This window comes from Oncorhynchus mykiss, chromosome Y (assembly GCF_013265735.2).
Source record: "Oncorhynchus mykiss isolate Arlee chromosome Y, USDA_OmykA_1.1, whole genome shotgun sequence".
In the NCBI taxonomy this organism is placed as follows: Eukaryota; Metazoa; Chordata; class Actinopteri; order Salmoniformes; family Salmonidae; genus Oncorhynchus; species Oncorhynchus mykiss.
In genome coordinates this window covers 10,200,363-10,225,256 of record NC_048593.1, presented here as the reverse complement: position 1 = coordinate 10,225,256, position 24,894 = coordinate 10,200,363, and the positions used below count along the sequence as shown (strand labels likewise).

Genomic DNA, 24,894 nt, shown 5'->3' with positions numbered 1-24,894 from the left:
GTTTCGTAGTCTGCTGAGCATCAGGATATACTTTTACATAATGATGTTCAGTGGCTAAGCAAGGGTCATAATGATCTCAAGAGAGCATGTGAGCTTAGGAAGGAGATAGTTGCTTTTCTCTGTGATTGCCGTCACAAGAAAGACAACACATCTAATAAATGCTTGATGAGGAGTTTGTCTCAGATTTTAGTTTTTTTTATTGACATCTTCAATTAATTGAATGGACTTAATATGTGACTAAAGGGAATGGATAATCCTTAAGAGTCTATTGACGCACCCGTGTGTCAATCTAAGCAACATAATAAAAAATCCCAATCGAAATCCATCAGTTTAAGCTAGAGATAATTTTTTTTACATGAGCTGTGTCGCATCCATCTATGTCGGCCTTCCGCATCGGCCAAGCTACAGCGGTGTATGTCAGACCATGAGGCATCCTGAAAATCGGTCTTCTCACAAAAATGTTTGTAGAGTCATGAAGTAGGATGGTGTTCTCCATTTTGCTCCAAGACCCCACAAGCCTCACGGTACTCGTATGAAGGTAACCCATACAAATTAATGGAAGTATGAAAGTAGTTTTGTGGAAATAAAACTAAGGGCTTAAATGTGTGTCCAATAAAAGCTAAAATATTTCCTAAGCTTTTTTTTATCTCCTACATATAGGACAGACACTTCAAAACCTTATTACTTATGATTTGTTTTTTGACTGTCTTTTTTACCATTTATGAATGCGTTGTTCAGTGCGATATTATTGGCTATAGTAGTAAAGGTCAAATTCAATATTTTATTAAATAATTTAAAACATGGTATCCACGTTATGACATTTTGAAAAGACCCCTACTGCTATGAGCAAATACAAATGCATTGCATAACAGATTCACAACATGGAACAACAGAAAGTTTGTTCTTAAGTGTCTGTCCTAAATCTGAGTGACATAAGAAAGATCAGGAAACATTTGTTTCTTGTTTTACATGTACTTAACAACTTATCTTTTCTCCATGTACAATACCGTTCAAAAGTTCGGGGTCACTTAGAAATGTCCTTGTTTTTGAATGAAAAGCACATTTTTTGTCCATTAAAATAACATTAAGTTGATCAGAAATACAGTGTAGACATTGTTAATGTTGTAAATGACTATTGTAGCTGGAAACAGCAGATTATTTAATGGAATATCTACATAAGCGTACATAGGTCCCTTATCAGTGTAAGCTAATGTGCTAGCTAATCCAAGTTGATCATTTTAAAAGGGTAATTGATCATTAGATACCCTTTCGCAATTATGTTAGCACAGCTGAAGCATTAGCATTTGTGGGTTTGATTACAGGCTATTTTTGTTCTGAGAAATGAAGGCTATTCCATGCGAGAAATTGCCAAGAAACTGAAGATCTGGTACAACATCGTGTACTACTCCCTTCACAGAACAGCGTAAAACTGTCTCTAACCAGAATAGAAAGAGTGGGAGGCCCAAGTGCACAACTGAGCAAGAGGACAAGTACTTTAGAGTGTCTAGTTTGAGAAACAGACTCCTCACAAGTCCTCAACTGGCAGCTTCATTAAATAGTACCCGCAAAACACCAGTCTCAACGTCAACAGTGAAGAGGCGACTCCGGGATGCTGGCCTAGAGAGAGAGAGACCCACTAATATGAGGCAGTTCTCTCAAAACAAACAACTAATATGAGGCAGCTCTCTCGAAAACAAAATGAGCTGCAGCCCAGCTGTGGATGACTGGGAAGAGACTGAGTGTACTGATATGTTTCCTGTCAAACTAAGCAGAGCTCAAACAATCTTCACAATCTCTCTTCCTCTCTGCACATACAGACAGGGCGCATCTCTTTCCTGGCTCTGTCATTTCAGAATGCTTCCATCTACAGTGCCTTTAGAAAGTACTCACATCCCTTGACTTTTTGAATATATTTTTTTTATGGTGTTGCAGCTAGGGCTATGGCGGTCATGAAATTTGGTTAGCAGGTGATTGTCAAGCAAATGACTGCAGATCTCACAGTAATTGACCGTTAATTAACGTAAACACATTTAACATCTCCTGTCTTCCACGCATAGCCTATAAGCCACTGATGCAGACCTTTGGAACATGTATATTTTAAAAAAGTCTAATAAATCAATGTAATATAGCCTACACCACAATAAATCCATTATTTACTTTTAGAAAGGTCTGAAGTAATATGAAATGCTGAAAAATGTAGTCTATTTCAGAAGAACAGAATAGCATACTGTGAGTTGTCCTTACATTAGACCCTCATCTGACTAATCCATATGGTTATGGGCTAAACTAGTTCATTTAGCAAAAAATGATTTGCTTAGAATTTCATGGCATTATTTTATATTATTTTATAATATGTCGTGACGTGACTTGCATTGATGACTTATGTATCTTATCAACTAACTATGTTTAATTGTTACTCGATTAAATGAATCATGTTACAATTTACTAATTAGGAATTTGGGGCACCACGGAAGAAGTTGTTTAATGAGTTACCATTACCTGAATTAAAACTTCTTAGGGCCTGTCGACAATTTCCTGTGAAATTGTAGGGTGCGCAATTCAAATAAAAAATCGTAAAAACTATGGAAATTAAACATCTAGGTACATACAAGTGTCTTATATCGGTTAAAAGCTTAAATTCTTGTTAATCTAACTGCGTTGTCTGATTTATACAATAGGCTTAACAGCGAAAGCATGCCATGCAATTGATTGAGGATGACGCCCCAAGTCAACATATTTTTCAACCAAATCACAAATAGCGATTAAATAATCACTTACTTTTTGAAATTATTCCCCTGATTTGCAATCTAAAGGGTCCCAGCTACAACATGCATTTGTTAGATAAAATCCAGTCAGTTTAGTTGGCGCCATCGATTTGAGTTCAACATGCAGACAAAGGAATCCAAAAAGATACCGCTAAATTTTGTTAAATCAAGTCAAACTATGTTTCTACTTAATCCTCAGGTACCCTAAAATGTAATTAAACTCTAATATTTCATACTAATATGTCAAAGAAGTGCGTCCTCTTCGTCGCACGTCTGCGTCTGTACCAAAACTCAAAAATCAAGCCTGAAACCTTGAACAAAGACTGTTGATATCTTGTGGAAGCCATAGGATTTGCAATCTGGGAGCTGGAATTGCATAGCTTTCCATTGTAAGAGCATGGGTTCTCAAATAAATTATGGTAGGTCTTTCTTTGGTTTTTCTCTGACCATATCAATTGTGTTATACTCTCATGCATTATTTTTTACAGTTTTACAAACTTCAAAGTGTTTTCTATCCAATGGTACCAATTATATGCATATCCTGGCTTCTGGGCCTGAGTAACAGGCAGTTTACTTTGAGCACGTCAGCCAGGTGGAAATTCAGAAAAAAAAGGACCCTAGACCAACAACGAAGATAAATACATATTTGTTATACAGTTGAGGTCGGAAGTTTACAAACACTTTGGTTGGAGTCATTAAAACTAGTTTTTTCAATCACTCCACAAATTTCTTGTTAACAAACTATAGTTTTGGCAAGTCAGTTAGGACGTCTACTTTGGGCATGACACAAGTAATTTTTCCAACAATTGTTTACAGACAGATTATTTAACTTATAATTCCCTGTATCACAATTCCAGTGGGTCAGAGGTTTACGTACACTAAATTGACTGTGCCTTTAAACAGCTTGGAAAATTCAGAAAATGGTGTCATGGTTTTAGAATTTTCTGATAGTCAAATTTACATCATTTGAGTCAATTGGAGGTGTACCTGTGGACATATTTCAAGGCCTACGATCAAACTCAGTGCCTCTTTGCTTGACATCATGGGAAAATCAAAATAAATCAGCCAAGACCTCAGAAAACAATTGTAGACCTCCCCAAGTCTGGTTCATCCTTGTGAGCAATTTCCAAACGCCTGAAGGTACCATGTTCATCTGTACAAACAATAGTACGCAAGTATAAACACCATGGGACCACGCAGCGGTCATACCGCTCAGGAAGGAGACGCATTCTGTCTCCTAGAGATGAATGTACTTTGGTGAGAAAAGTGCAAATCAATCCCAGAACAACAGCAAAGAACCTTGTGAAGATGCTGGAGGAAACAGGTACAAATGTATTAATAGCCACAGTAAAACGAGTCCTAAATCGACATAACCTGAAAGGTGGCTCAGTAAGGAAGAAGCCACTGCTCCTAAACAGGCATTAAGAACTACTGTTTGCAACTGCACATGGGGACAAAGAATGCTCTTTTTGGAGAAATGTCCTTTGCTCTGATGAAACAAAAATATAACTGTTTAGCCATAATGACAATCGTTTGTTTGGAGGAAAAAGGGGGAGGCTTGCAAGCCAAAGAACACCATCCCAATCGTGAAGCATGGGGGTGGCAGCATCATGTTGTGGGGGTGCTTTGCTGCAGGAGGGACTGGTCACAAAATAGATGGCAAAATGAGGGGGAAAAAATGATGTGGAAATATTGAAGCAACATCTCAAGACATCAGTCTGGAAGTTAAATTTGTTTGCAAATGGGTCTTCCAAATTGACAATGACCCCTAGCATACTTCCAAATTGTGGCAAAATGGAACAACGAAGTCAAGGTATTGGAGTGGCCATCACAAAGCCCTAACCTCAATCCTATAGAAAATTGGTGGTCAGAACTGAAAAAGTGTGTGGGCAAGGAGGCCTACAAACCTGACTCAGTTACACCAGCTCTGTAAGGAAGAATGCGCTAAAATTCACCCAACGTATTGTGGGAAGCCTTGTGGAAGGTTATCCGAAACATTTGACCCAAGTTAAACAATTTATAGGCAATGCTACCAAATACTAATTGAGTGTCTGTAAACTTCTGACCCACTTAGAATGTGATGAAATCATTTTCTCTGCTATTATTCTGACAGTTCACATTCTTAAAATAAAGTTGTGATCCTAACTGATGTAAGACATGGAATTTTTACTAGGATTAAATGTCAGGAATTGTGAAAAACTGAGTTTAAATGTATTTGGCTAAGGTGTATGTAAACTTCCGACTTCAGCTGTATATCGATAACAGTCAATTATTTATCAATACCTCATATCAGTCTCATTCTGAATGTCGCAGACTTCTTGAATCCGCAAGAACCCCAGCCTTTTCTGATTATTCAGTTTTACACAAATGTATTTAATATAGTTTTTAATAACATCACAAGAAAATAAACAATATGACATGATTATTATTTAGGTCCCCACTGACCATTCCAAACATTCTCATGTTAGAAATAATGTTCCAATGTTCACTTTTTGGACAAAAAGGTTTTGGCAGCAAACGTTCTCTTCAAAGCACATTTCTTTCCCAATACTGAGGAGAAAAGGGAGAGATTCCCCTCCTGCCTAATTTACAACTGAGTTTTAAGGTGTCAAAACCGGCTAAGGGGATCTGGTTGTTGGGATGAAATAGATCCTAAGTTAATAGAACTACTAGCATACATCATTTTTCTTTTCAATCAATGAGGCTGTTGCAACAGATCAGAAGGTTTAGTTTAAAATGTTGATAAACTGTTAGGCAATTTGTTCACAATATAAGCCCATAAATTCACACACAGTAGTAGGCTTTAAGCGTGAATATTCCAAAATGCAAAACATCATCCTCAAAAGTGACCGCAAATGCGATTATGCATGTTTATTACAAAGGTGCATTGTGAAAAACGTTTTTCCCCAAACTTGAAACTTCAGACTTCCCCAAACTCACCCATCAGACAATAGAGTACCAGGCATCAGAGCTTGGAGAAGCCTAGTTACCGTGACAAAATGGTAACGTGGAATTTGACTGTTGTCATGACTCGAGACCGCCGGTGTCACGGTAATACGGTCACCATAGCAGCCTGCATTTTTGTGTCACTGGCCTACACACAATAGCCTATTTAGCCTATTTAAAAAAAAAAATGTTTTTAATTAAAAATGAAAAAGCTGAAATGTTGTAAGTCAATAAGTATTCAACCCCTTTGCTATGGCAAGTCTAAATACATTCAGGAGTAAACATTTGCACAACCTCTTGAAACTAGGGGGCATGACTTTTATTTTTGGAAAAATAACGTTCCCAAAGTAAACGGCCTATTTCTCAGGACCAGATGCTAGAATATGCATATAATTGACAGCTTAGGATAGAAAACACTCTAAAGTTTCTAAAACTGTCAAAATATTGTCTGTGAGTATAACAGAACTGATATTGCAGGCGAAACCCTGAGGAAAATCCAATCTGGAAGTGCCTCTTATTTTGAAAAAGTTGTGCTCCTATGCACCCCTATTGGCCATTGAAAGAGATATCAACCAGATTCCTTTTTTCAACATATTCCCTAAGGTGTCTACAGCATTTTGACATAGTTTCACGCCTTTATGTTGTGGCCAGCTGAGGGCTCTCAGAGTGATTCTTGCGTAAAAGACAGAGGTAGTCATTTTTCCTCTCGCTCCTAATGAAAAGCCAATTGTCCCGGTTGATATATTATCGAATAGATATTTGAAAAACACCTTGAGGATTGATTCTAAAAAACGTTTGCCATGTTTCTGTTGATATTATGGATCTAATTTAGATTTGTTTTGGCGTTGTCGTGACCGCTATTTCCGGTGGATTTCTCAACATAACGTGACAAACAAACGGAGGTATGTTGGGTATAAAAATAATCTTTATGGAACAAAAGGAACATTTGCTGTCTAACTGGGAGTCTCGTCAGTGAAAACATCCGAAGATCATCAAAGGTAAACGGTTACATTTATTGCTTTTCTGATTTTCGTGACCAAGCTTCCTGCTGCTAGCTGGACATAATGCTATGCTAGGCTATCGATAAACTTACACAAATGCTTGTCTTGCTTTGGCTGTAAAGCATAATTTCAAAATATGAGACGACAGGGTGATTAACAAAAGGCTAAGCTGTGTTTCGCTATATTTCACTTGTGATTTCATGAATATGAATATTTTCTAGTAAGATTATTTGGCCGTTATTTGGCCGTTGGAGGTTTTCTAATGCCTTGCAAAGAAGGGCACCTATTGGTAGATGAGTAAAACAAACATGCTGAAGTTATTAATTACACTTTGGATGGTAAATCAATACACCCAGTCACTGCAAAGATACAAGTGTCCTTCCTAACTCAGTTGCCGGAGAGGAAGGAAACCGCTCAGGGATTTCACCATAATGCCAATGGTGTCTTAAAAACAGTTACATAGTTTAATGGCTGTGATAGGGGAAAACTGAGGCTGGATCAACATTGTAGTTACTTCACAATACTAATCTAAATGACTGAGTGAAAAGAAGGAAGCTTGTACAGAATAAACATATTCCAAAACATGCTTCCTTTTCGTAATAAAGTAAAACTGCAAAAAATGTGACAAAATGTTTTTCTTCATATCCTGAATTTCAAAGTGTTTGCGAAATCTTCTCCTGCCACGCCCTCTACTTCTCATCCTGTGTAACTTGCAGCCACTCCCCCAGTGCTCTCTCCCCCTCTCTCTCTCTCTCTCTCTCTGTGTGTATTGATTGTGTGAGTGGAGACAGGTGTGCTGGAGGCTGAACAGATCTCCACCAGCTGCAACCTGTTCGATAATCAAAGCCTCTGCTCAGTCAGTCTGTGTTTTAAGCCGTTTGTTCCTGCATAAATATTTTTATCTTGTTGTGCCTGTTTTTCCCTAGACTGACGCTGCTTTTCTCTCCGCTACAGTCCCGTCCACTCTGACTCTGGTCCCTGTCTCCAGTCCCTCGTCTCATCAGTCCTGCTTCCCTGCCCTGGACCCACGCTCCACTGCTTCCTAAATATACTTGCTTACCAAGACGACATAGAATGTTTGTGAGTTAGCCTAGTTACGGTTTTGACCTAAATCAGCTTGAAAACCCATGACAAGACTTGAAAATGGCTTTCTAGCAGCGATCAACTTGACAGAGCATGAAGAATTGTAAAAATAATAATGTGCAAAGCTGTTAAAGACTAACCCAGAAAGACTTACAGCTATAATCGCTGCCAAAGGTGATTCTAACATGTATTGACTCAGGGGGTTGAATACTTATGTAATACAAGATACAGTATATTGTTTTATTTTACATGTAATTACATTTTTCTTCCACTTTGACATTACAGAGTATTTTTGTATAGATATTTGACAAAAAAAGACAATGAAATCCATTTTAATCCCACCTTGTAGCATAACAAAATGTGGAAAAAGTCAAAGGGTGTGAATACTTTCTGAAGGCACTGTATACACACACTCCACCCTCCCTCTTGCATGATGGAGGGGATGGAGGGTTGACATTTACATGCAGAGCCACTGATGCCTTCCCTCAGCCCTTCCCTGCTAATGAGCCACAGAGAGATCACCTATCGTTTTATCTATATTTCCGTTAAATACCAGGAGAATAAAACTCCCTCTGCATGGTCGATCCCCTGTCCTCCTCTTCTCCCCTCTCCTCCCTCTTCTCCCTCCTCTCACTATAATTGGTGCATGCCTTCGACCTCTAACCCCATGCTGTCAGAAGCGGAGATGACCTGAGGGCAGATGATGCCAGATGTGATTGAGGCAAAAAAAAAAAAAAAAATTATACAGCAGAGCTGCTGATTCTGCTGCCTGGTTCTGTATTCAGACACGCTTTGTGATGACATGGGATGGATTGAGGTGAGAGGGGCTGAGGTCTAGGTGGAGGCCAGGGAGAAAGACGAGGAGATGAGAAAGCTGGATGGGAGTGAGGGAGGTATGGGGGCATAGGTACAATGGGGGGAGCGGCTAGGTTAGGTCCTTTAGGCATTCACAAGTGCCTATAGGTTGAGCCAGTGGATGGGAGAGGTAGGCATAGTGTGGGGTAGGCCCTGCTTGGGTCAGGCATTTAGGGTTATTTTCTGATGACACTGGACGTGGAGACTGGACATGGAGGCCAGGGAGTGGTGTGAGGAGTGAAGGGCGACATGGAGAGATGTGAGAAAGGGTGAGAGAAGTGAGGGGGGGACAGCCAGAGAGATAAGGAGGGATGCTTTCGGATGACATTACGCTGAATGGGGTTGAGGAGGGCAGAACCGATCTTGGGCCAGGGAACAGACTGTTAGGAGGTTGGATGAAGATAACAGCATGGACGGAGGGGGGAGCGTAGAGGAGAGAAGCGAGGAAGGAGAGGAGTGAATCAAAAGGTCTGTAAATGGAGAAGCTCTGGATGATTGCTGATTGTGTGGCTTTTCCTAGCCTGTCCCAGCCATGTAAAGTGAGTGTCTGTGACAAAGAATGACAAAATGAGAAAGAGCACTATAGCCTCTCGTCCTCCCAGGATTCAGACTGTTCTTTTATTTGTCTGCTCTCTTTGTAGAGATGTAGCCCTTTACAGATCTCTGCTGCGTGAGCAGAATACAGACACTCCACACACACATTTTTTTATTCTAAATACTACTTGTAACCATAGTGGAACCCTTTTTGGTGCTTATATAGAACAATTTTTTGAAGGTTTAATGAAGAACCATCCTCATAAGGATCTAAATGGAACCTGTTTGGTGCTATAGTGTTTGTAGTGTTTGGGCAAAAAACACAACATTGCTCTTTCCATTACACAGACCAGCGTTTCCCCAAACTAGGTCCTTGGGACCCCAAAGGGTGCATTTTGTGTTTTTGCCCAAACACTACACAGCTGATTCAAATTATCAAAGCATGATGATAAGTTTCTTATTTGAAATACCTGCGACACATCCCCTGCCCTCCTTTCGGAAAAGCTGACTATGACTCCATTTTGTTGCTCCCAGCCTATAGACAGAAACTAAAATAGGAAGCTCCCGTGCTCAGGTCTGACCAATCTGATTCCACGCTTTAAGATTGCTTCGATCACCAGGACTGGGATATGTTCCGCATTGCATCAAACAACAACATTGACGAATACTCTGATTTGGTGAGCGAGTTTATTAGCAAGTAAGCACAGCAACTATTAAAACATTCCCAAACCAGAAACCGTGGATTGATGGCAGCATTTGAAACTGAAAGCGCGAACCCCTGCTTTAAATCAGGGCAAGGTGACCGGAAACATGAGCGAATACAAACAGTGTAGCTATTCCCTCCGCAAGGCAATCAAACAAGTTAAGCGTCAGTATAGAGACAAAGTGGAGTCGCAATTCAATGGCTCAGACACAAGAGGTATGTGGCAGGGTCTACAGTCAATCACGGATTACAAAAAGAAAACCAGTCCCGTCGCGGACCAGGATGTCTTGTTCCCAGACAGACTAAACAACTTCTTTGCTCACTTTGAGGACAATACAGTGCCACTGACACGGCCTGCTACCAAAATCTGCGGACTCTCCTTCACTGCAGCCGACGTGAGTAAAACATTTAAACGTGTTAAGCTTCGCAAGGCTGCAGGACCAGACGGCATTCCCAGCCGCGTCCTCAGAGCATGCCAGACCAGCTGGCTGGTGTGTTTACGGACATATTCAATCAATCCTTATCCCAGTCTGCTGTCCCCTCATGCTACAAGAGGGCTACCATTGTTAAAGCTAAAGTAACCATTAGAAAGCTAAAGTAACTGAGCTAAATGACTACCGCCCCGTAGCACTCACTTCCGTCATCATGAAGTGCTTTGAGAGACTAGTCAAGGACCATATGACCTCCACCCAACCTGACACCCTAGACCCACTCCAATTTGCTTACTGCCCCAATAGGTCCACAGACGATGCAACCGTACTGCACACTGCCCTAACCCATCTGGACAAGAGGAAAACCTATGTGAGAATGCTGTTCATCGACTACAGCTCAGCATTTAACACCATAGTAAACTCCAAACTCGTCATCAAGCTCGAGACCCTGGGACTCGACCTCGCCCTGTGCAACTGGGTACTGGACTTCCTGACATGCCGCTCCCAGGTGGTGAGGGTAGGTAAAAACATCTCCACCCTGCTGATCCTCAACACTGGGGATCCCTGTACTCCCTGTTCACCCACGACTGCGTGCCATGCACGGCTCGAACTCAATCATAAAGTTTGCAGATGACACTACAGTGGTAGGCTTGATTACCAACAACGACGAGATGGCCTACAGGGAGGAGGTGAGGGCCCTCGGATTGTGGTGTCAGGAAAATAACCTCACACGCAACGTCAACAAAACAAAGGAAATGATCGTGGAATTCAGGAAAAAGCAGAGGGAGCACCCCACTATCCACATCGACAGGACAGTAGTGGAGAGGGTAGTACATTTTAAGTTCCTCGGAGTACACATCAAGGACAAACTTAATTGGTCCACCCACACAGACAGCGTGGGGAAGAAGGCGCAGCAGCGCCTCTTCAACCTCAGGAGGCTGAAGAAATTTGGCTTGTCACCTAAAGCACTCACAAACTTTTACAGATGCACAATAGAGAGCATCCTGTCGGGCTGTATCACCGCCTGGTACGGCATCTGCTCCGCCCTCAACCATAAGGCTATCCAGAGGGTAGTGAGGTCTGCACAACGCATCAGCGGGGGCAAACTATCTGCCCTCCAGGACACCTAAACCACCCGATGTCACAGGAAGGCCATAAAGATCATCAAGGACAACAACCACCCGAGCCACTGCCTGTTCACCCCGCTATCATCCAGAAGACAAGGTCAGTACAGGTGCATCGAAGCAGGGACCGAGAGACTGAAAAACAGCTTCTATCTCAAGGCCATCAGACTGTTAAACAGCCACCACTAACATTGAGTGGCTGCTGCCAACATACTGACTCAACTCCAGCCACTTTAATAATGTAAAAAAAATAATGAAAAAATGTATCACTAGCCACTTTAAACAATACCACTTTCATATGTTTACATACCCTTCATTACTCATCTCATATGTATATACTGTACACAATACCATCTACTGCATCTTGCCTATGACGTTCTGTACCATCACTCATTCATATGTTTTTATGTACATATTCTTCACACACTTGTGTGTATAATGTAGTTGTTGTGAAAATGTAAGGTTAGATTACTCGTTGGTTATTACTGCATTGTCGGAACTAGAAGCACAAGCATGTTGCTACACTGCTAACCTGCTAACCATGTGTATGTGACAAATACAATTTGATTTGATTTGATTTAGTGCTAGGGCAAAAACCAAAATGTGCACCCCCAGGGGTCCTGATGAACGAATTTGGGAAAACCTGACATAGACTGACCAGGTGAAAGCTATTTTCCCTTATTGATGTCACCTGTTAAATCCACTTCAATCAGTGTAGATGAAGGGGAGGAGACGGGTTAAAAGAAGGATTTTTAAGCCTTGAGACAATTGAGACATGGGTTGCGGTCCAAACACTTAAAATACACAGCCTATCCCCTCAGCCCTCAGATTAAGTGGACACTGCTGATGACGTATCATGACGTCTGAAGAGTATACACCCTTGGTCGGAAATCCGTCACTCCTTAATCCCGCGACGATTGTGTTTTCAGCCACTGGTAGCTTGTGGGTGCTTTATATGCGCTACAGTCTATTACGAGTGCATGTCTACTTATACTAAATATATAATTATTAATATACACCTACTGTATGATCGCTAGCAAATGTATTAGCTAACTAACGTTAGCCTGCTTAGCTGGAACTTCTGTAAAAGGGAAATGTTTTATTTCTACCAATTCCAAAAGATATCCAAATAAAACATATTTACTTTGTATGAGACGTGTTTATGCCATCATGTACATTAGTAGCACAATTTCTAACTTATTTGCATTCATTTTTACTTAAACTTGTATGCTGACTTCTCCATTGATGTTTTTTAAAAGTTTTCCCTGACTTTTCTTAGTGGATGTAATTTGTTACAAATTGAATTATGGGGCGTTTCAGGCCCCGGAGTGAACATAATTGTACACTCGCTATCACGCCCTGACCTTAGAGATCCTTTATTCTCTATTTTGGGTTAGGTCGGGGTGTGACTAGGGTGGGCATTCTAGTTTTGTTATTTCTATGTTGGCCTGGTATGGTTCCCAATCAGAGTCTATCGTTGTCTCTGATTGGGGATCATATTTAGGTAGCCTTTTCCCACCTGTTGGCTGTTGGGATCTTGTCACGTATCGTTTTGCTCTTTATTGTTTTTGTGAGTTTCATTTAAACATGAGGAACTCTACGTACGCTGCGCTGCGCCTTGGTCTGATTCTCACAACAACATTTGTGACACTCGCAAAGCCGATTAAAAATAAGGGCTGAGGGGCTTACGTTGCAAACTTCCCTTGCTTGGCTAATCATTTGGACCGCCCTCCAAGATGGCGAGGGGGATTCCCCCAAGGGCATAAGTGTATGAGGGTGTGTCTTTTAAGTGTTTGGACCGCAACATGGATTGTGTATGTCTGTCATTCAGAGGGTGAATGGGCAAAACAAAATATTTAAGTGCCTTTGAACGAGGTATGTCAGTAGGTGCCAGGCACGATGCTTTGAGTGTGTCAAGAACTGCAACCGCTGCAGGGTTTCTCACACTCAACAGTTTCCTATGTGTATCAAGAATGGTCCACTACCAATCGGCCAGCATTCCCGTGGAACGCTTTCGACACTTTATAGAGTCCATGCCCCAACAAATTGAGGCTGCTCTGAGGGCAAAAGGTGGTGCAACTCAATATTGGGAAGGTGTTCCTCATGTTTTGTACACTGTGTATAATGGTTGGATGTAAAATTGACACACTTCTATTTATATACAATAGTGTATTTTATTCCTATGCAGGTGTTCAGTGTACAATGTGTGTAGTTGTGCTGTGGAGTCCCTGTTGTGTTGGAAGATTGTTACACCTTTGCTGGGAGACTGGTACTATGGGCTGGGGAGTTAATTTACTGAGTTTCTGGTGGTGTTTTTTTTTATTGATCTGAGAGGTGTAGGTGAAATCCCCCCCCCCCCCCCCACACACACACAGAGAGAAGGGGGTACATTGAGAGAGAGAAACTAGAATGAAGACAGGTGGTCTTCACTCATGGATGAGTCACAGACGGCATAATATATTCACATTTTGAGTTACGTGAGAAAAGGGGTAAACTGTCTGTGTGAGCTAAACTCAGGTTACAGCCTTATTCTAACATGTATTAACTCGTTGTTTTCCCTCATCAATCGACACGTCTATTTAATAAACTACAACTGGCATCTTTCAAAAAAGTGTCATTGCCAACCTCCCTAAACCAATTGTAGACCTCTACCACAGCCCTCCTACATCGGACAGAGGCAGAGAGAAGGACAGAACCAGCAGGAGAGGATGAGGGCCGTGCCTGCTGGCTATAAAAGGATGTATCAAGTGTTTTCTCGACCCTGCTGTGTCCAGAGTGCTCTCTCTATCTAGCTCTCCCTCTCTCCCTCTCTTCCCCCTGCCCGTGGTTTTTGGAGAACTCAACAATCTCAGGGTTCTGACACAGACAGGACTGTCATCCCAAAACGCTAGTCTTTGAGTTTTGGGCACCTCCCCACACACACACACACACACACACACACACACACACACACACACACACACACACACACACACACACACACACACACACACACACACACACACACACACACAGACACACATAAATGCATTCCCGCGCACACACCTCTTCTCACCTCTCCTGCAATCACATGTACGTACACCGCTAAAGGGGTTTAACATCTCAATTATGGCACGACATAAGCGCTAAACTCTGCGCCTTGGTTATATTTTTTTAGTTGCGTCGAGGGATGGCCAGGGAGAGGAAGAAAGGAAAGAGATTGGGGCAAAAAAACATAGCTTTTCCTCCTTTGTTCCCTCGGCGGTCGTTAGTTTGTCTTTAACGAGCCACTGCAAAAGATGGGATGACCTTTTCTACATCAGACAGAGGTGGAGATATCACATTACAGCTAAACACACTGCAGATACAAACCCATAGAGTCACCTACCTACACAGGCAGAGCATATCTGAGAAGAACTGTCTGACAACTACATGGACAGTCTACAGTACACACTACTACTTCTACAGATACATGGGCAGAACACACCACAGTACTGCAGATACACAGTGCCTTTAGAAGGTATTCAGATCCCTTGACTTTTTTCTATTCTATTTCTATTAAATCTTTTTTTTCCTCATCAATCTACACACAATACCCGTTTTTAGAATAAAAATATGTAATTTATTACAGATAAACTGAAATATTACATTTATATAAGTATTCAGAACCTTTACTCAGTACTTCCATTTAAAAATGATGGAGGCCAATGTGTTCTTGGGGACCTTTAAGGCTGCAGAAATGTTTTGGTACCATTCCCCAGATCTGCTCCTTGATACAATCCTGTCTTGGAGCTATATGGACAATTCCTTCGACCTCATGGCTTGGTTTTTGCTCTGACATGGTGTTGAATTGATTTTACCACAGGTGGACTCCAATCAAGTTGTAAAAACATCTCAAGGATGATCAATGGAAACACGGTCCACTTGAGCAAAATTTCGAGTCTCATATCGAAGGACCTGAATTCTTACAGTTGAAGTTGGAAGTTTAGATACACCTTAGCCAAATACATTTAAACTCAGTTTTTCACAATTCCTGACATTTAATAGGCCTCCACGTTCGTACACGCTTCTTTAGTTTGACCCACGCATTTTCTATGAGATTGACGTCAGGGCTTTCTGATGGCCACTCCAATACCTTGACTTTGTTGTCCTGAAGCCATTTGCCACAACTTTGGAAGTATGCTTGAGGTCATTGTCAATTTGGAAGACCCACTTGCGACCAAGCTTTAAGTTCCTGACTGATGTCTTCAGATGTTGCTTCAATGTATCTACACAATTTTCCTTTCTTCATGATGCCATCTATTTTGTGAAATGCACCAGTCTCTCCTGCAGCAAAGCACCCCCACAACATGATGCTGCCATCCCTGTGCTTCACAGTTAGGATGGTGTCCTTCGGCTTGCAAGCCTCCCCCTTTTTCCTCCAAACATAACAATAGTCATTATGGCCAAACAGTTCCATTTTTGATTCATCAGACAAGAGGACATTTCTCCAAAAAGTACAATCTTTGTCCCCATGTGCAGATGCAAACCACAGTCTGGCGTTTTTATGGCGATTTTGGAGCAGTGGCTACTTCCTTACTGAGCGGCCTTTCAGGTTATGTAGAGATAGGACTCGTTTTACTGATATAGATCATTTTGTACCTGCATCTCCTTCCTGAGCGGTATGACAGCTGCATGGTCCCATGGTGTTTATACTTGCATACTATTTTTTATACAGATGAACGTGGTACCTTCAGGCGTTTGAAAATTGCTCCCAAGGATGGCCCAAACTTGTGGATGTCTACAATTTATTTTCTGAGGTCTTGGCGGATTTATTTAGCTTTTCCCATAATGTCAAGCAAAGAGGCACTGAGTTTGAAGGTAGGCCTTGAATTAAATTCACAGGTACACCTCCAATTGACTCAAATTATGTAAATTAGCCTATCAGAAGCTTCTAAAGCCATGACATAATTTTCTGGAATTTTCCAAGCTGTTTAAAGGCACAGTCAAGTTTGTGTTTGTAATCTTCTGACTAACTGGAATTGTGATACAGTGAATTATAAGTGAAATTGTCTGTCTGTAAGCAATTGTTGGAAAAATGACTTGTGTCATGCAAAAACTGTAGTTTGTTAACAAGAAATTTGTGGAGTGGTTTAAAAATGAGTTTTAATTACTCCAACCTAGTGTATGTAAACAACTTTAACTGTATGGAAAAAAGCTATTTCTGTTTTCTGTTTTTAATATATTTGCAAAAAATTATAAAAACTGCTTTCGATTTGTCAATGCGGTATTGTGTTTAGATATCTGAGGAAATTGTATTATTTAATACATTTTATATTAAGGCTGTAACGTAACAAAATGTGGAAAAGTCAAGGCTTCTGAATACTTTCCGAAGGCACTGTAAGATCACACTAAGATCATCTACTGGCAGCACAGTATGGCTGCAGGACAGGACACACTGTAGCAGATACAGTACATAGTTAGGCAGGCAGTACTGCAGTACTGAAGATACAGGACAACAGCAAAGCAGGCTACGTCTACGGAACACACTTCTGATGCTACAAAGAAAAGTACACACTATTTAGTCTGTAAGCATACAGCTTGGACTCCAGGAACATGCAGGCACACGAAGAACAGGCTTTATGAACAAAGCACAGGAAAGGAGAGTGAGAACAGGGCTGGGAGACAAATGGCAAGAAAATAAGAGAGAGAGAGAGTGAGGGAAGGAAGGGAAGGGAAGGAAGAAAGTGGATGGCGCAGCAAGCAGCAGCAGCAACTTGTAAATCCCTTTCTAGCCTGTACACTACTTTATATTTCACGGGCTAAGAAGACAACTACACCCTCTGAATGAGGAGTAGGAAGAGTACTCTGTGGTGCTCTGACAGTCTCCCGTTGTATCTGTGGTTAAATGTGTTTAGATGAATAATCGTGACTTTGCCTCATACCACATTTACTACCCACATTTACCCTCATGGTCCTGAGTATTTTATCAGCACTCAAATCATTATCCTACTCAGCTATGGTCCTGGAACCAAGAATTGGGTCAAGGTGCTTCTTGACCGTGAACTTACAAAAGGGACACACACACACTTACCGAGCCAGTGTTCTCCAGTGATTTTTCCAAATCCCTCGCGGTAGGAGTCCCATCCTCTAAAGAAGTTGACTGAGCCATCTTCCCTTCGCTGGATCACCTGGAGTACACAGACAAAGAGCAGGTGTAAAATAGTAAATATTGGCTACTTCTCAGAAAGTTTTGAACTGTCAAGAGGAGTAAAACAAGGTTGTCCAATATCGGCATACTTATTTATTATTGCTTTCAAAATGTTAGCTGTTAAAATCAGATTCAACAATAATTTCAAGGGATTAGAAAATTAGGTGTCATTGTACGCTGATGATTCATGTTTTCTTTTAAATCCACAACTAGGATACCTCCACAGCCTCATAGAGGATCTAGATAATTGTTCTATACTCTGGATTCTAAACTCTGGATTACGTGTTGGATAATTACAAAATACTACTTTTACTTTACCATGTAGTTTACCAATAAAATGGTCTGATGGTGATGTACATATACTCGGTATGCATATTCCGAAATAAATACATGATCTCACTCCAATACATTTTTATAGAAATTTTGAAAAAATAGATAAGATCTTGCTACCATGGAAAGGTAAATATATTTGTATTTGTGGAAAAATCACCCTGATTAACTATTTAGTCATATCCCAGAGTACCTATTTGCTTATGGTCTTGCCTACACCTAGCAAACAGTTTTTTAAATTATGTGAGAAAAAATGATTCCATTTTATTTGACACGGCAAGCCAGACAAAATAAAATGGGCCCATTTATATAATTAACATGAATTCGGAGGACTGAAATGTTTAAATATTAAAGCATTAGACCTCTCACTAAAGGCTTCAATCATACAAAAGTTATACTTAAATCCGAAAAGGTTCCCTGGCAAATTAGTAAGAATATCTAAAACCTATGTTCAAGAAAGGCCTTTTTCCCTTCATTGAATTTAATCCACCAGAAAAGACAGAACAAATAATACAACAAATATTGTGGTTCAACTCAAATATACTAATTGATTAAAAAATATTGTTTTTTATAAAAAAAAGGTAAAATTAATATAAATTATATCATAAATATGACTGATGGAGTTGTCATACATGCAGCTAACTAAAACATATTGAAACATCTGCTATACCCACAATTACAACCTACTAATTGTGGCATTACTGCGAAAATGAAAGTGGAATGGGGAAAAAGTAAGGAACTTGTCTGTCGGCCCTGCACTTGGGCTCCCGGGTGGCGCAGAATTTTAAGGCACTGCATATCAGTGCAAGAGGTGTTACTACAGTCCCTGGCTCAAATTCAGGCTGTATCACATCTGGCTGAGATTGGGAGTCCCATAGGGCAGGTCACAATTGTCCCAGCATCATCCAGTTTTGGCTGGGGTAGGCAGTCATTGTAATTAAGAATCTGTTTTTAACTGACTTGCCTAGTTAAATAAAGGTAATATATATATATATATATTCCAATTTAAAAACCACTATTGGTTAAAGAAAATTGTGATAAAAAAATAGTATACCAGTTTAATTTAAGGACCCAAAAAATTGACAGCCGTGCCATATAGACTGCAAAATAGTTGGGAAGAGATTTTTGACGTACCGATTCCATGACACATGGTTTATGAACTGATAAGCAAAACGACGCCGGATTCGAAACGTAGCATTTTTCTATTTAAATTACTATTCAGAATTCTTGCAACCAACAGAATGTTATTTATATGGGGGATACAACATTCCCAGCTCCACTTTGCTGCAAAGAGGGAGAATCATTAGATAATTTGTTTTGGTACTGTCCATCTGTGTTTTGGTACCTGGAGCTAACCCTGCAGATAGAATTACTGGGCGATCTGTCATAGTCAATTGGTCAATAATATAATAACACTTTTAGCAAAAAACATGTTTTTTAATTTACAATCTGTAGAAACAATGAGATTGGAAAGGTTCAGAGCTTTTATGAAACATCAATATGGATGGTGTTAAGCGATAGATGGGAAGGGGTTGAATGGAGCTGAAGGTAGGGACTAATAACAACTAATAACAAGAAGATTACTAATGTTTTTTGAAAGAGTACAGTTTGAAAGATATGGCAAATGGAAATCAAATTTATGGGAGAGGTTGAAGGTAGAGGAAGGACAAGAATTAAAAACAAATCAAATACAACTATTGTAAAATAGACTGTGTTCATAAAATGTGTATAGTATGAATGAGCTGGAAAAAAAGGCCTAAGCCTTTTCTGTTCTCTAGTTTGCTCCAATTGGGGGAGGGGTGGTAGGGTTGGAGAGAAATAAAGTACATATCTTTTTTTAAAGTGTATATATATGTATTTATATGTATGTATGTATGTACTGTATGTATGCACTGTACAGTTGAAGTCGGAAGATTACATACACTTAGGTCGGCATCGTTTAAACTTGTTTTCAACCACACCACTAATTTCTTGTTAACAAACTATAAGTCCTGCTCATCCTTGGGAGCAATTTGCAAATGCCTGAAGGTACCACGTTCATCTGTACAAACAATAGAACGCAAGTATAAACCCCATGGGAACACGCAGCCGTCATTCCGCTCAGGACGGTGACGCATTCTGTCTCCTAGAGATGAACGAAATTTGGTGTGAATAGTGCAAATCAATCCCACAAAGGACCTTGTGAAGATGCTGGAGGAAACAGGTACAAAAGTATCTACATCCACAGTAAAAAAAAAAAGTCCTATATCGGCACATGGGGACAAAGTTCATACTTTTTGGAGAAATGTCCTCTGGTCTGATGAAACAAAAATAGAACTGTTTCGCCATAATGACCATCGTTATGTTAGAGGAAAAAGGGGGAGGCTTGCAAGCCGAAGAACACTATAACAACCATGAAGCACAGGGATGGCAGCATCATGTTGTGGGAGTGCTTTGCTGCAGGAGGGAGTGGTGCACTTCACAAAATAGATGGCATCATGAGGAAAGGAAAATTATGTGGATATATTGAAGCAACATCTCAAGACATCAGTCAGGAAGTTAACCTCTCTGGGATATGTGGAAAGCTAGCATCCCACCTGGCCAAAAGCCAACGATGCTATTATCTGAGGATATCACCTCCGTAAACAAAGATTGAGAAGCATATTTCAACCCAAACAAAGATTGAGAAGCATATTTCAACCCTGCAGGAACAATAAAAATATAATTCATGCCTTACCTTTGACGAGCTTCTTTTGTTGGCACTCCAATATGTCCCATAAACATCACAAATGGTCATTTTGTTCGATTAATTCCGTCGATATATATCCAAAATGTCAATTTGTTTGGCGCGTTTGATCCAGAAAAACACCGGTTCCAACTTGCGCAACGTGACTACAAAATATCTCAAAAGTTATCTGTAAACTTTGCCAAAACATTTCAAAGTACTTTTGTATTACAACTTTAGGTGTTTTTTAACGTAAATAATCAATAAAATTGTAGACAGGATGATCTGTGTTCAATACAGGAGGAAAACAAACTGTAGCTAGCTTTCTGGTCAGGCGCCTCTATCTAACAGTACACTTCAAGTTACCCTCGTTCAAGATGGCCGTACTTCTTCATTACACAAAGGAAAAACCTCTACCAATTTCTAAAGACGGTTGACATTCAGTGGAAGTGATAGGAACTGCAAGAAGGTCCCTTAGAAATCTGGATTTCCAATGAAATCCCATTGAAAAGAGAGTGACCTAAAAAAAAAAAATCTGAATGGGGTGTCCTCGGGGTTTCGCCTGCTAAATAAGTTATGTTATACTCACAGACATGATTCAAACTATTTTAGAAACTTCAGAATGGTTTCTATCCAAATCTACTAATATGGTTATCTTATCTTCTGGGGATGAGTGGCAGGCAGTTTAATTTGGTTATGCATTTCATCCGGACGTGAAAATAGTGCCCCATGTCACCAATAAGTTAAAGCATTGTCGCAATTCACCCAACTTATTTTGGGAAGCTTGTGGAAGGTTACCTAAAACGTTTGACCCAAGTTAAACAATTTAAAGGCAATGCTACCAAATACTAATCGAGTGTATGTAAACTTCGGACACACTGGAAATGTGATTAAAGAAATAAAAACTGAAATCAATCATTCTCTCTACTATTAAATTGACATTTCACATTCTTAAAATAAAGTGGTGATCCTAACTGACCTAAGACAGGGAATTTTTACTGGGATTAAATGTCAGGAATTGTGAAGAATTGAGTTTAAATGTATTTGGCTAAGGTGTAGGTAAACTTCAGACTTCAACTGTTTGTATGTGTATATGTATGTATTTATATGTCTATGTCTGTATGTGTATGTATTTATATGTGTGTAAATATACAAACTAATCAAAAAAACAAACGTCCCTTTTTCAGGACCCTGTCTTTCAAAGATAATTCGTAAAAATCCAAATAACTTCACAGATCTTCATTTTTTATTGTTTAACCTTTTTGGGATAGGGGTCAGCATTTTCACTTTTGGATGAATAGCGTGCCCAGAGTATACTGCCTCCTACTCTGTCCCAGATGCTAATATATGCATATTATTATTAGTATTGGAAGGAAAACACTCTGAACTTTCTAAAACTGTTTAAATGATGTCTGTGAGGATAACAGAACTCATATGGCATGTGAAAATCGGAGAAAAATCCAACCAGGAAGTGTGACATCTGAGGTTTGTAGTTTTTCAAAGCTTGGTCGACCGAATACACATTGAGATATGGATGAGGTAGCACTTCCTAGGGCTTCCACTAGATGTCAATCGGCTTTAGAAACTGTTTTGAGGATTCTACTATAAAGGAGGGGCTCATGAGACCTCTTTGAGTCAGTGGTCTAGCAGAGAGCTTCGGTCTCATGACGCTCGTTTCCGACTGAGTTACCTCTCGTTTCAATGCTTTTCTGAAGACAAAATAATTCTCCGGTTGGAACATAATTGATGTTTTTTGTTAAAAACATCCTAACAATTGATTCCATACATCGTTTGACATGTTTCTAAAGGACTGTAACGGAACTTTTTGAATTTTTGTCTGGACGACATGTTCGCGTCTCATGAAGATGGATTACTGGGCTGAACACACTAACAAGTGGCAATTTGGACATAAATGATGGAACGTTATGGAACAAATCAGTCATTTATTGTCGACCTGTGATTCCTTTGTTGATTCCAAAATGGTGGATATTCCTCTGGCTTTTTTGGGCTCTGAGCGCGGTTCTCAGATTATGCTTTTTCCGTAAAGTTTTTTTTAAATCTGACACAGCGGTTGCATTAAGGAGAAGTCTATCTTTAATTCTGTAAATAACACTGGTATCATTTGTCAATGTTTATGAGTATGCCTGCAAAATCACTGGATGTTTGGAATCAAAACATTACTGCACATAAGGCGCCAATGTAAACTGAGATTTTTGGACATAAATATGCACATAATCGAACAAAACATACATGTATTGTGTAACATGATGTCCTATGAGTGTCATCTGATGAAGATCATCAAAGGTTAGTCATTAATTTGATCTATATTTCTGCTTTTTGTGACTCCTATCTTTGGCTGGAAAAATGGCTGTCTGTTTTTGTGACTTGGCTCTGACCTAACATAATCATATGTTGTGCTTTAGCTCTAAAGCATTTTTTAAATCGGACACGGTGGGTAGATTAACAAGATGTGTATCTTTCATTTTCTAATGGACTTGTTAATGTGTGAAAGTTACATATTTTAAAAAAATATTTTGGAATTTCTAGGGTTGCATTTTCAGCTGAATGTTGTTGAGGGATTCCTAAAGGTTAAACACGGTTTCCCATGCTTGTTCAATGAACCATACATAATTAATGAACATGCACCTGTGGATCGGTCGTTAACACACAATTAAGGTCACATTTATGAAAACTTAGGACACCAAAGAGGCCTTTGTACTGACTCTGAAAAACACCAAAAGAAAGATGCCCAGGGTCCCTGCTCATCAGCATGATGAGGCATAGGCATACTAGAAGGAGGCATGAGGACTGCAGATGTGGCCAGGGCAATAAATTGCCATGTCCGTACTGTGAGACGCCTAAGACAGCGCTACAGGGAGACAGGACGGACAGCTGACTGTCCTCGCTCTGGCAGACCATGTGTAACAACACCTGCACAGGATCGGTACATCTGAACATCACACCTGAGGGACCGGAACAGGATGAAAACAACAACTGCCCGAGTTACATCAGGAATGCACAATCCCTCCATCGGTGCTCAGACTGTCCACAATAGGCTGAGAGAGGCTGGACTGAGGGCTTGTAGTCCTCACCAGACATCACTGACAACAATGTCTCCTGTGGGCACAAACCCACCTTCGCTGGGCAAGACAGGACTGGCAAACAAGTGCTCTTTACTTACGTGTCGCGGTTTTGTCTCACTAGGGGTGATGGTCGGAATCGCGTTTATCGTCAATGAAATGAGAGGTACACCGAGGCCTGTACTCTGCAGCGGGATCGATTTGGAGGTGGAGGGTCCGTTGAGGTCTGGGGCAGTGTCACAGCATCATCGGACTGAGCTTGTTGTCATTGCAGGCAATCTCAAAGCTGTGCGTTACAGGGAAGACATCCTCCTCCCTCATTTGGTACCCTTCTGGCAGGCTCATCCTGACATGACCCTCATGCATGACAATGCCATCAGCCATACTGCTTGTTCTGTGCGTGATTTCCTGCATGACAGAAATGTCAGTGTTCTGCCATGGCCAGTGTTCTGCCATGTTGGATCGGAGGGTGAGGGCTATGGCCATTCCCCCCAGAAATGTCTGGGAACTTGCAGGAGCCTTGGTGGAAGAGTGGGGTAACATCTCACAGCAAGAACTGGCAAATCTAGTGCAGTCCATGAGGAGGAGATGCACTGCAGTACTTAATGCAGCTGGTGGCCACACCAGATACTGACTTACTTTGGAATTTGACCCTCCCTTTGTTCAGGGACACATTATTCAATTTATGTTAGTCACATGTCTGTGGAACTTGTTCAGTTTATGTCAAAGTCGTTGAATCTTGTTATGTTCATACATATATTTACACATGTTAAGTTTGCTGAAAATAAACGCAGTTGACAGTGAGAGGACGTTTTTTTTTTTTTTTGCTGAGTATATATATTTGCAAAACATATATATGGGTGATTGAAAGCGATGCAGACAACTACATTGGCGGAAGCTACAATCTATCTGCAATATTAAAGCTGATCTACCCTCTAAATGAAATGACAAAGTATACAAAATATAAACAAGCAGGGGTTAGAGGTCATGGATACAGAACACCAGACACAGGTCATACAGGTGTTAGCCCATATGAAAAAAATACTATAGTGTATACTATTGTAGGAATACTATAGTATTCACTTTAGTGTTTTTGCGGACTTTACTGTAGTATACTGTCGTATTTACAGTTTTATATGGTATACATACTGCAGTAAAAAAAGACTAGT

The 24,894-nt window shown here is 40.3% G+C and overlaps 1 protein-coding gene across 1 annotated transcript in view; it reads right to left on the bottom strand.

Moving 5' to 3' along the window:
* The window catches only part of LOC110509604 (fibrinogen C domain containing 1), a 245,602-nt gene that overhangs the window by 84,512 nt on the left and 136,196 nt on the right, over positions 1-24,894 (bottom strand). Inside the window, exon 6 of the mRNA XM_021590592.2 lies at positions 17,495-17,591. Coding sequence (XP_021446267.1) covers positions 17,495-17,591 — 97 coding nt within the window. The remainder of the gene's footprint in view (positions 1-17,494; positions 17,592-24,894) is intronic.